Genomic DNA, 13,281 nt, shown 5'->3' with positions numbered 1-13,281 from the left:
GCCTGCTGCTTGGGCTCGGGACTGTTCCCTCCCCACACCCCTGCAGTTTTGGGTCCAGGCCTGCTCCCCCCTGCAGCTGATGTAGTGCCAATGCCACTGCTGCCTTGTGCCTGTGGGCCCAGCAGTGGCCATGGGCCTGGGGCTGGACATGGCTGCAGACACAGCAGCAGCAGCAGACACAGGCCCAGTGGTGCTGGCAGACTCAGCAGCACAGCTGCAGGCCTGGTGCAGCGGCTGTGGGCATGGGGTGGCAGCAGCGAGGTGGTGGCCATGGCTACCACTAATCACCCCTCCCCCCTGCCTCCCCTCCCTGCTGGCTCTTGTTGGGGGAAAGGATTTTATAATATTAGAATATTATTACAGACTAAAACTTTTATAATATTAGAATGATTAAATGAAATCTTTTGGTATTTTGCATTAGCCATTAATTTTATAAGCATAAAATGTAGCTAGTTCAGTGGATATAGACTGGGGGGGGACACAACTAAGTAAATGTAACATTTGAGTCACAGTGTTGTCACACTGGTCATTTTTTGTCTTAATGACACAAAAACCAGTGTCCTCAGGTAAAACAATGCAACTGTTGACAGATCGCCACAAAATTTAACAACGAGAATTCTGCCCACTATTAACCTTCCATAAAGAAACTTCTAATTCTTAGTTTTCAGGTCACAAATTGACAGCTCCCACACAAAAGTATTTCCTGTTTTGGGTACCTATGCATAGCTACTGATATTCAGCATGGAAACCCACTATAAACTTGAGTTTTTACAATGGGAACCAAAAAGCTTCTATTTTAAAGTTTTCACTAGACACTGCATAATTTTCAAAAGAGCAAGTTAGCTTTGTTCCATTACCCAGTCTGAAAATTAAATTGATCCTTATCAATTGACAGGACTTCACCAATAGAATGTAAGATCTTGCAGGCATCATCTAGAACAGGATCTAATAAGAGGTTTAAAATTCAGACTCGCAAGATCAAGATAAACAAAATGCCAATTCTGAACTGATCTTAAGCTGGTATGAAGATGTTAGCATAGTTATGACATTGTTTTAGAAGAGAGAAGAACTACCTGTGTAAACCACTTCTAGAAACATAGACACCTAGGTACTTATGCAAGAAACTGTCTACCGTACCTTTGTAATCATATATATAAACAAGTATTGGCTGGTTTTGCCCGAAAGCACAAAATGAAACCATGTGTTCATGTGGATGAAAAGCGACATCTCGAAGTGGAGATGTGAAGGAGAGGTCAGAATATATGGCTACTTGGTCACCTAGGAAATAAAATAAGGTTCTTAGTACATGAAACTGTACAGACTTGATCTAAGTTGCAACTTCTTATAATATTCACACACATACTATACATTGCAAAAACATAAGGAGAACAAGACATAAAACTCTCTGCCACATGGAATTTAAATGTGCTCTATGACTTTTAAACATTAATTTACTTTAAAAAAAACCCAGAACACTGAAACGACATATAACCATACTTTTTGTTCTCGTGTTTCTCCAGACAGAAACTTCTTATTTTACTCAAGGATTTCTATCATAAAATGTTGCCCAGTGGAAAATAGAAGTTAGTGACAACAGTATTCTGTAACTTTTGAAATAAAATTTAGCTCTGATCAAGGGCAGGACGTAAATAGGTGATGGTAAGCACTCATATAAGCATTTGTAGGTTCAGGTTTTTACCTGCAAACTCTCTCATTATACATACCTATTTTCAATAGGTATTGGACAAATGTTATAGTGATATACATGTGGATTTTGAATCTAGTTGATGATGCCTTGAAAAAACTTCAAGATAGACATGTTCTTGTTTTTTATTCAATATTTTAAAAATCTATATCATAAAGAAAAAAATGACAATGGAATATCATCAAAACCATTTTTAATGTAATGTGTTTTAATTTTGTCTCTGTCAGGTATAATACCTGTTGTAACTTAGAGGATAACAGATATTTAAAATTCAGAGTTCCTTGGGCTTTTTCTGAACTTCTAGCAGGATTCCATGGAATTTGGTGGTTATGAGGAAATTACAGGTTGGAGGATAATTTATAAGCAAGCCTAGTGTCTCAACACTCAGATGGATCATTTGCCTTTGAACAGTCAATTGTGTATGCAGACAAAACAACTTTCCATAAGTGCCTGCTTCAGAGTCCAGTGAAATCAATACACGCACTTAAGTGGGTGTTAGACCACAGTACTTAATCAGTGTGCAAAAGGACTTCTGTAACACATATGGATATTACAACTAACAAGAAAGGGAAAAATTTGTAGTGCTCAATTCCTACAAGATATCCAAGATAACAACTTTGACTGGGATTTATTCTGTTTCTAATAAAAGATTGTTAAACTCTGGACGATATAAACAACACATTAATTTAGAAGCTGGGGCTTAGATTTTGGGACTTGGACATAATCTTGAATTTTTATTTCATACCATGTTACTTACCTACAACAAGAAAACAAACTTTAAAAAATAGTTACTAAATTCCCCTGGACAGCTTCAGACTCCAGTAGTTTACTACTGAATTTACTACTATAAAATAACTGGTTACCTGTTTCTGGATTCCAAACGTATGCTTTTCCATCTTCACTTCCAGAGAAAAGGAATGTCCCACATGGTGTAAAGGTACTATGAATCTTTTCTCTGTAATTTGTGGCACCTATGTATTTCTTTGAGGCAAAGCTAAAAATAAAGAATAGTCTCTAAGTGTGGAAGTTACTTTCATAACACAAAAATTTTATGTCCCATTTAGGAATTTTTTCCCCAGGATAAATACTACTTTACTAATCTCATTTACTTTACTAATCTAAAGCAGACATTCAAGGCAAAAAAAATGGATACAGATGGAAAATATAAACAAACAGCTGAGACAGACACGCCACATGTTTATTCTGGAGTAATTTACTCCAGAATTTATCCTGCAGTAAATTTACTCCAGGGTAAGGAGTACATGATCAGATCTCTCAAGCTGGCTGCCTGAAGTAGGTATTATTACAGCACTTGGCCACTAGGTAGCAGAGAAGCCAGTTAGCACAGAGCAGATGGCTACCCAAGATTGAAAATGGGTTTCTTAAAAGTAACCTGATAGTTCCTCAGAAGTAACTTTAAAAATGAAAAACAGCATTTCCTTGGAAGTAAATACTGTACTTAATGTGTCTCCTCCACTCTTCTTCCAGAGTAAATTGAGACCAATAAACACATCATGTGCCTGTACCCAATGAGACGATGATTAAGTTGGTGGGCAATGGACTGAATAAATCAGCAGCCCAACAACTATTAAAGTTTCTTTTTGCATACCTTAAGGCAAAGGGGAGTCTGAAAGAGGGATATGAAGGAGCATAAATATTTACACCAATATTTATAGGGAGCTCCTCCCAAGCATGACAGCATGGGAGAAAGCATGAAAATTATTGTTAAAAATTCAAAAGAGGCTGGAATCACAGGCCAATCAGAGGTAGGAGGTAACATACTTGATACACAGTGAGAGATACATGAACTGGAATTAGGCCTAGAGAGCCTATAAGCTAAAATACATATTTTTTCTGTTTGATGGAATTTGGCCAGCACAGGAATGCAAATGTTTTGCATCAGTGTTGGAAAATAATCTTTAAAGCAGCATTTTGCAGGGATATCAGATAAACAAGATTATATTCATCACAGGCATGTTGCAGTAATCATGCAACACACATCTTGCTGTGCAGATGAATAGGAACGGCCATGCTTTAGAGATACTTTGCAGAAAATACCTACAAAACAGCCTGTATGTGCATATACTGAGTGAAGGTTGAATGGAAGATGATGCCCAGATCACAAGCTTGAATGACAGACAGGATGGTGGTGTTATCAAGAAAGAAAGGAGGAGGGGACAATTAAGAACTCTTTTAGCATTGGGGGTCACTCACAGAAAGTTGTGCGCATCTGTGATGCCCTCCTCTCCTTCTTTATGCAAGGAATGAAAGAGCTAATATCAACATTTTAAAAAATCATTGTGAGGCATTTCAGTGAATACCTCAGTAAGTTCAGTGTGGCAATGCATACTTCTCAGGAAATGATCCAGATTCTCTGCAAATTCATGGACACCTGCATGCCCTGATTACATTCAGTTTTGTTAATCTTCCATAATGGTCACAATAGCCAGAGACTTTCACTTATATTAAAAAGGCAGAGATTCAGAAAAATAATACAATTGCTCTGGTGATATTACAGCATGTTTGCCAGCAGTGACTAAACTGGTTGGGTGATTTCCCCGTTTAAGTTTCATTCACTACCAGTGGATCCAGTAGGAGGTTGGAAAACCATGACCTGCCTTTCTTATCCCAACTATTCCCCCTTACAAACATCAGGAACTGTAGTAATATAGAAGCAATAATAATATAGGAGCAACTGCAAAGCAGCAATGCAAAGCTCAGTGCCTGAGCTCTGACCTTTCCAAGGATTTACCATCTACTTCAAAGAGCAGGTGGTAAGAGAAACAAAGGGTTTTAGTAGGTCAAAATATTATAGCCCAAGACATAATAACCCCAAACAATCCTGTCACACTGTAATGTTAAGCCTTATATATACAGTTTAACTTCTCTATGAATAAAATGCTATCTTAAATTGCAAAAGATAAAGGGGAAGACATTTTATCAAACAATAGATTTAAATATCTAGCCATTTATTCAATGTACTGCTATGCATCCCATTATCATATCTGAGAACTTAATCTTTATTACACTTTTCTTTTTAAGGCCCTTACAATACAAAGAAGTGATATCATCTCCATTTCACAAAAGATCAATTAAATTACACAGAAATTAAAAACAATTGCCAAAAAAAATATGGAAGTGACTTGGGATCCTAAGGTCTATTTTCAAAAGTCAGATGGCCCTCACCAACCTAAGTCTGATTCACTTTTAATAAGACTTATTCTGCCAAGTCACTTAGGCATTTCAAGAAATTCTGCCCTAGATGATTTGCCTAAGGTCATGCACAAAGCAGTAACAGAGCAGGCTAAAAAATCCAGATCTCCCAAGCTCTAGTCTAGCATTCTATCAGACCATCTTTCTTCTTCTCAAGTATATATTCAATAATTTTGAACAAGTTATTGCCATGCATAGTCGATCTTGAAGCACACAAACCTATGTATTGACCACAAGAAACTTACATTCTGAGATCCATAATTCGCAGAGTACTGTCTTTGGCATGGATTAATAAGCGCCTTCCATTTGGATGTACCTCCAAATGATTTATTGGAATCCCTTTCATATCATCATCATTTACTTCCTACAATGAGAGAAACTGAAGTTTATCACAATGTAACATTATAATATTGAAAATGGAAGATACAGTTAAAGAAAGCCCTTTGTATTTTATTTTTTATCTATATTTTGTTCCTTCTTGCATTTTTTTCTTCTTAACTTTATGGGTTAAGGGCAAATAATTTCTTCACAGGCACTGTATCCCAAGTCATCAAATGTTCACAGCCATATGACAGACCCTATTATAACTACAGAATCCTGAGAAACAGGATTATTAAAAGGTTGATAAAACATCAGCCATACAGTTACAAGCAATGGTACTTTGACAAAGTATGTAGTTTCTTATTTTCAGCTTTTCTATGACAGAAAATAAACACAATGCATTATGGAGCTCAAGTACAATGCTACCAAGTCTCTTTAAACTTCTTGTATAAGTTGCTAGGATAAAAAATGTTTATATCCTCTACTAACAGGACCATATCTAAAAATGCAACAAATCTAGAAATCCCTAACATGAATCACAGCATGTTCTATCAGCAAAGTGTTAACAAGACATTTTAAGGGAATTCACTTTCCACCCACATAAAAATATATAAGGAAACGTAATCAAACAAGTCGGATGACTAAATTTGAAGCAAGTTTTCATAAAACCTAATCTTGCTAATGAAAAATCTGTATATACCTTCGTAATGCTCCAATGCTGGACTGGATGTTGAGAATTTCCTTTGACAAAAGTATTCCAAATTATAATGAGGCCCGAGCTATCTCCTGAGAACATGTAAAGACCTGAAAAAACAATAATTTCACATAATATAAACAAGAAATACTTTTAAACAATATTAAATGAAAAACAGGAAGCATATAAACTGAAGAAAACTTCCAAATTAAATATACTTAGAAAATCTCTAGCTTTATCTGTGCCACAAACAGTTTTGGGGCAATTTCCATTCACATGTATGATGAATTGAATTACAATAAATGATATGTTATACCTACGTGGTAAAAGGAACTGAATTGTGGCTAGTATTTGAATGGTAATGCTTTATTTCCATTTTCTTCTTATGCTACAAGGTAGATGATAAACCTAATTTTTTCTTAAAGCACATCACAAAAGTCAAAACAGATTAAAAATCTGGTACTGTTCAAATGCCAAGCTCACTTTATTTAAATTTCTTACTAGTATTCGTCTTCTAGGAACCGAAACAGACACTGCTAAAATCAAGCAGAGTCTTACCACTTCAATGGACTTTAAGATCAGACCCCTAGTGCTTATATTTAGAGTTCTTGCCAACCTAGGCAAGAATAAAGGCAAATTGATCTCCAACTGCTGTCCTTCCAACAGTTGCTCCGAAAGTATACATTGCTGTATATAATGCACTTGGAATTTTTCTTTCTTTGTTTTTTAAGGAGTTGCCATGGCTACTCCTAAAACGACCCAGCTATATGTTAGCGAAATTGCTATTTGAAAACTCAGATTCCAAAATATATACAATCCCATCTTCCAGAAATCTCATCCAATGGCATAGCTTCAGCTTTCACATCCACATTTTAGCATGTCTCCACAACACCTCCTTTTGGATGTCATGACAACTTAAGACTTTAGATTGCCAAAATTGAATTCTTAGCTCTTTTCCCAAAAGCTAAGTTTCCTCCATTCTCTGATACTGCTGAAAAGTTTACCATTCTCCCGTTTCCCTGATCCATTAAATATTAGTCGTTTTAGAATGCAACCTTTCTCCTTCCCTTTCACACATGAACTCTAAGGGCTCATGTTCAAATCCTGCTTTATATTTTCTTTCTATTCCTATACGGCTATCATTTATATCACCATATCACCTATAGCTTTCATTCAACCCCAGATCTTTTTCCAACTTAACTACTGCATCCTTCTTTTTGGCATCCTTAATATACATATTGTATTTACTCCTCCAGTCCAAACAGGTAGCAATCAAGATTTTCCTTGCTTATTGCCCTGACCATGTTGTCACGATCACTGAACCCTTCACCATTACATCGTATTCATACTCCTTGCTTCTTTTTCAGCACACTGTGTAATTCACCACTTATTTTATCACTTTTTTTCTATTTTTCCTATAATATGCTAACTGTGTGACACCTAGCAGTATCCTTGACATGCCAACTGTTTGTTTCTCCCACAACGGCCTCCCTGTTTTATAGCGCGTGTTGGCAATCTTTCATTAACAGGGCTAAAATAACACAGCTCAGTTCTATGGCAGGCCTCAATACTGCATCTGGCCATGCAAATAAGCACCCCAACCCACTGCCTGCACTCACTTCCTTTCCTGTTCTAAGCCTACCTGCTGCCAGGTCCCCACCCTCAGTCTTAGGCACCAACTCTGCCAGCCCTGCTAGTCCAAGGGAGACCCAAGAACAGAAGGCTGGCTGGGGTTGGGAAGGAGGCTGCCTACTGGGGAGCCTGCAGTTGTCAGGGTGATGCAGCTTCCCTCAGTCATCAGTATTCCCTAAAACAAGACTGGGCTCAAAGCACTGCATGACCCCCCTCCACAAGGCCTGGCAGGAGAAATGATCCCTGGATGTTCCCAAGAGCAGAACTCTCTGCAGGCAACACTTGATGCTGCTTGCTAGAAATGTGATCCCAATGCAATCCATATTTTTGGCATACTTGGAGAGCTGGATAAAATCCCTTCATGGGCTGGAAGTGGCCTGCAGACCATAGGTTACCAGCCCCTGCTTCATACCATACTACCTTCTGATGTGATGTCTCATAAGATATTACCTAATTAATAGCAGCTAGGTATAGTGAAAACTGGGGTTAATTTATAAATCTATTAAAAAAACCCCTGCATAATCAAGACATGAACAGTCATCACCTTGACCACTCTATATTTATATATGTATTCTTCTTTCCTGCCTTTAGTCTACTTATTTGTCCTTATGTCAAGGACTACATCTCCCTACATGTATGTGCAGCACCTCATACATTTTAGGCATAATCAGATTACAGGTAATAGCCAAGCATAAACATCCTAGCTAATATGAGCTCCAAACAGGACACTGTTATACAGTTGTAACTATTAAAGAAAAGGAATTTTTTTTTAATATTAATGTTAAATAAACTGAGTATACTCAGAGTATATTATGAGTATACAAGAGTATACTATGCTCTTTGTTTGAGATACAGTTAAGATTTTAAAAGAACATACCTTCGGCATCAAAACAGAGTGTATTGATAAAGCTTTTGTGACCCTCAAACTCCTGCAACAGCTGACCATAGATTTCTTTCACTTTTGCATTCCATACCCGAATCATAGTGTCATAACATCCTGTCACCACCAGATAGTCAGCAGTTGGGTGGAACTTTGCAGTGTACACAAAAGAAGGGTGAGGGAAAACTTTCATAGCAGAGGTAGCCTGGGTCTCAATCTTCCACATCCTAAAAAGTAACAAAATGTGTACCTCTGTCTCAGAATGCAATAGGTTATAGCATATTATCCATAGTTAATACCAAATTTTGTGTCAATGGTTCTGAAAATAAAATACATGCAAACACTTAAAGCTTTCATTTGATCTGCTGAATTTCTTCAATTATACTTAACGTTTGACACAGAACTTTCCAAAATAAATTAAGAAAAGTTTGTTACTCTGCTAACTAAATCCCTTGCTACATATTGGCATAATAAGCATTTTGAATTTTGCACATTTTAAACAGATATTAAATATGCAACAAAAGATACTAATTTCTCCTCTTCAAGGATTCCTACACATTCTATATACAGAATAATCTTTGCATTAGGATAGTTCTCCAGAAGGTAAATGAGTTTTAAAACAACATTATTTACCTTACTCTAAGTATAATTTTGAAGCAAGGTATTTTGTTTCTATAGATAGCACCTATGCTATGCATGCATCTCCACAGGTGTAAGGTTGGATCATTTGGCCGGCAATATCTGTTAGGGCTGCATTTGACCACTAGCAGCCAGATTCTCTTCCACTTAAGTGATGGAAGGGTGAAGTTACACGTTACATTTAAACCATACTAAGTGCACTTAACATGTGAGCATCTGCACATTAAAGCTTGTTAACTTGTTTTAAGTACCCTCCGAGTGCTTCAAAGTTATGCCACTTCAGGCAAGGGTTAACTCTGGGGTTTCTACCTAGCTTGTGTTTGGGTAACTTCAGTCTACTCCATTAAGAAAATATGAACAATTTGCAGTTCTCCAGCATTCCAGGATGCACTGCTCCTAGATCTCCCCCTGACACCCAGAGCAAGGATAGAGCTCAGGTGTTCTGGCTGCTAGCTACACCTGTTATACAGCCCTCTTGTGGCAAGTCAGAGCTGTGCAGACAAAAAATTGTATTAATTCTTAATGTGTGACTGCTCACAGTACATTCTAACTTTAACATTGCTTAACATTGCACAGAGTTAGTATGGTTGTAACTGTAACTTCACTAAACTAAGGTGACTACATTTTGTTACACCCTGCTATTTTACCTGTAAGATTTAGTTACAGGAGAGCAATGAGCAGAAGGAGGAGCCACCTATCTTTTGTATTAACAGTTTTTCATGGACTTAAGTCTTTCAAGGTTCTCAACAGGAACAAGCTTAGTTATCAAAGTCCAGTTATAAGTCTAATAGGTGAAACGGAAACTAGCCCTAGATGTTCTCCTGCCCACCACTTGAATTCATAAAAGATAGACTGGTCTCTGCATTTCTTTACCACTACAAGATCTAAGAGGAGCAGGACTCCAACATAGCAGGGAAAGAGGGTGGGTCATAGAGTACATGAAGAGAAAACATATCAAAGAACTGCAGTTACTGTAAGTAACCATTACTCTAAGTAAGTAACAGGCAGTTATCTGTTTGCTTGGAGGTGAGCAACAGGAGATCAATTTAAAAAAATAATTGCAAAAACCCTATCAAAAAGGCATCTGATTTAGAAACTTCCACAAAAGAACAGTATTGTGTATATCTATATAAACAAAAACCCATGAAACTGCCCTATAGATTTTAGAAGCAGAGACATTCCTCTAACTGGGAGCATAGGTTGCCTGCTCTAGTGAAATGATCCCTGATGCAGTTAAGTGAATCTAACCTGACCAACTTATGCCCTCACATAATTAGAGACACACTTCTATAATCTTTCAATGACTTTTACCTCACCCAGAACTCTCTCTATAGAAGCCATAAACAGTCTAGGTGTATGTCTGAATGGCTTTGCCTTGTCATTATAAAAAGACAGTATCTTCACTATGTGAATATATAAAGTTTAGCTTGCATCAAGGTTGAGTGAGGCTTTGGGTAGAAAGTTGAAGCTAAATAAATAGGTTTGCACAGAGTTCAGAAACCACCTAGGGCAGAACCTTGGGATAAGACCTAAAAGTAATCCTTTCCTTATAAAGTACTAGTTTTGGGAAACGCACATAAAGCCCCATCTACCGTATTCTTCAAGCTGATGTAACAGTCTTAACTGATTAAAGCTTTATGTAGAAAACAATCAGCTAAGGGGTCAAAAGAATATTAACTATATGGAAAACTCCAAGTAGGAGAGGAGAAACCTGAATTGGGAAAGGAAAATGAAAGAAGAAATGTGAACAGAGATCCTATCAGATTAAAAAACACTGTGAGACCCCCAAAGAGGAGGGATATAGAATCACAGAATCATAGAAAAATAGGCTTGGAAGGGACCTCAGGAGCCCATCTAGTTCAACCACCTGCTCAAACCAGGACCATGCCCAACCACATAACCCCAGCCAAGGCTTTGTTCAACTATGTCTTAAAAACCTCCAAGGATGGATAATTCCACAGCCTCTCTGGGTAACCTGTTCCACACAGATTCACAGAGGTTTAGGGAGGAAAGGGACCTCATGAGATCATTGGGTCCAGCCCCTCTGCTCTGGGCAGGCAGGACTGCTGGAGTCAGATAACCCCAGCAAGGTCTGCGTCCAGTCTCCTTTTGAAGATCTCCAGAGTAGGTGCCTGCACCACCTCAGCTGGGAGTCTATTCCAGAGTCTGGTCACAGGGCGTTATTACCCTCCTCATGAGAAAGATTTTTCTTAATATCACAACTCCTCCTCCTCTTCTCCCCTGTCTGTCCTTCCAGCATAGTTTATACCCATCCATGACAGTTCTCCAGTCATGCGAGCTATCCCACCAAGTCTCTACTATTCCAATACATCATAGTTCTGGGACTGTGTGGGGATTTCCAGTTCCTCCTGCTTATTTCCCAGGCTCCGTGCATTCGTGTACAAGGAATTTGGCAAGGTAACTAGCCAAATGCCTTGCTTTGTCAGGAAGAATGAGAACCCCTCCTGTGTTCCACCCTCCTGCTTGTGCTTCCTTCAGGTTACCCACTTCCCCACTTTCCCCAGGGCTTTGGTCTCCATCCCCTGGCAAGTCTAATTTAAAACCCTCCTCAATAAGTTAGAAAACCTCTCTGCAAATATACTCCACCCTCTCTTTGTCAGGCGGATCCCATCTCTTCCTAGCAATCCTTCTTCTTGGAACACCATCCTGTGGTCAAAGAAGCCAAAGCCCTGCTGGCAACACCATCTGCACAACCTTGCATTGATCTACAGGATGTGTCCACTCGTGCTTCAGCCCTTCCCTTTGGCCAGGAGGATCAAGGAGAACACCACCAGAGTTTCTTGTGGTGTTCCAAACATATATACATGTGTTCTTGCTAAACAGATCCTTATACAACTGACAAAAAAGCCCAGATAGCTTTGAGGCTAGCAGGTAATGCAACATTGCTGAAATAGATGAAAACGAGGCAAAAATATGGCAGAGATGTCCAAGTGAAAACATTTCTCATTATTGACGATGTTCTGCTTTAAAACAGAATACCTTCAAATACAGTGGAAGAACTTACTTTAATGAGTGCCATCTAACTTACAACAAAGGTGTCAGAGCATGGATAAAACATCAAAATCATAGATTTCATAGACATTAGGGCTGGAAGGGACCTCGTAAGATCATCAAGTCCAGCCCCCCTGCCCAAAGGGCAGGAAGTCAGCTGGGGTCATCCCAGCAAGATAAGCATTCAATTTGCTCTTGAAAGTGTTCAGAGTAGGTGCTTGAACCACCTCCGATGCCAGGCTGTTCCAGACCTTGGGGGGCTCGGACAGTAAAGAAATTCTTCCTTATATCCAGCCTGAAACGGTCTAATGCCTCAGCATTCATCATGGACTGCTATTGGTTGGTGATCAATAATGAAGCTAATGTAACAAATGAAGCAAATGTTATAGTTGCATTAAGAATGAATTGGTGGTAGTGTTGGAAAATGCTAGTGTACTTCTGGATAAACTTGTATTTTAACAGATGGGGTTCTGCAATGGTACTGAAAAAGACAGGCCTTGTTTCACCCTTGAAAAGTGGAAGAGAAACTTAAGGACTATAGCAGCAAATTGCAAGGACTACTAAATGACTTTCAGGGCAGATTTGAAAACCTCCTTTGCCTTTATATTTAACCCATTCATGCTTGATATTATCAATGATGGCCATCTCAGCCCCAAATCTTAATAGCACATCTGTCTGTTGTGGCACTGGAACTTCTACAACGTTAGAGGGATGAGGATCTAGGATGGTGAATTAATCACCTGAGTTCTTTCTGGAAACAACTGCAAGCATCTGAGTATTTGGAAGTTGTGACAGAGCACTGGATGCACCTGTCACTTTAAGAAGAGGGAGAGCCTGCAAAGTAGCTGGCATGGGCAGCCTGTAAAACAGGTGGAGAAGGGAGCTAATGAGGGCTTTACCTGACCAGGAGAAGGTAATAAGTCCATGGCCTGGTCAGGAAGTCTAAGCCCAGGAGCCACAGGCAGTGAAGCTCCTGACACCAGGCTTGCAGCAGGGCTCTTGGCTGAACCTGAGAGCTCAGGGTAAGCTTTAGAGAAACAGAGAAAGACAGACCAGAGGGGTCTGATATGAACCTGAGAGCTGGGGGTAAGCTTGAGAGAGAGACGTGAGGAGTCTGCCAGCCTACGTAGGCTGAGTGAGCATGAGAGAGGCTGGTGCCTGGTAGGGACCAAGACGGTCCAGTGC

The 13,281-nt window shown here is 39.0% G+C and overlaps 1 protein-coding gene across 6 annotated transcripts in view; it reads right to left on the bottom strand.

Moving 5' to 3' along the window:
* Positions 1-13,281, bottom strand: part of AHI1 (Abelson helper integration site 1) — a 203,007-nt gene that overhangs the window by 147,938 nt on the left and 41,788 nt on the right. For all 6 annotated transcript variants that reach the window (XR_002103750.1, XM_019550220.1, XM_019550218.1 and 3 more), the window contains exons 13-17: positions 8,443-8,672; positions 5,940-6,043; positions 5,164-5,282; positions 2,569-2,699; positions 1,138-1,278 (exon numbers count right to left, since the gene is read on the bottom strand). Coding sequence is in view for 5 of the 6 variants with exons in the window: in XM_019550220.1 (XP_019405765.1) it covers positions 1,138-1,278; positions 2,569-2,699; positions 5,164-5,282; positions 5,940-6,043; positions 8,443-8,672 (725 nt within the window). In the remaining variant the exon portion in view is untranslated. The remainder of the gene's footprint in view (positions 1-1,137; positions 1,279-2,568; positions 2,700-5,163; positions 5,283-5,939; positions 6,044-8,442; positions 8,673-13,281) is intronic.

This window comes from Crocodylus porosus, unplaced genomic scaffold (assembly GCF_001723895.1).
Source record: "Crocodylus porosus isolate Cpor-Errol unplaced genomic scaffold, CroPor_comp1, whole genome shotgun sequence".
NCBI lineage: Eukaryota > Metazoa > Chordata > Crocodylia > Crocodylidae > Crocodylus > Crocodylus porosus.
The sequence above is the reverse complement of the archived record's forward strand: the minus strand, read 5'-3'. Positions and strand labels throughout refer to the sequence as shown.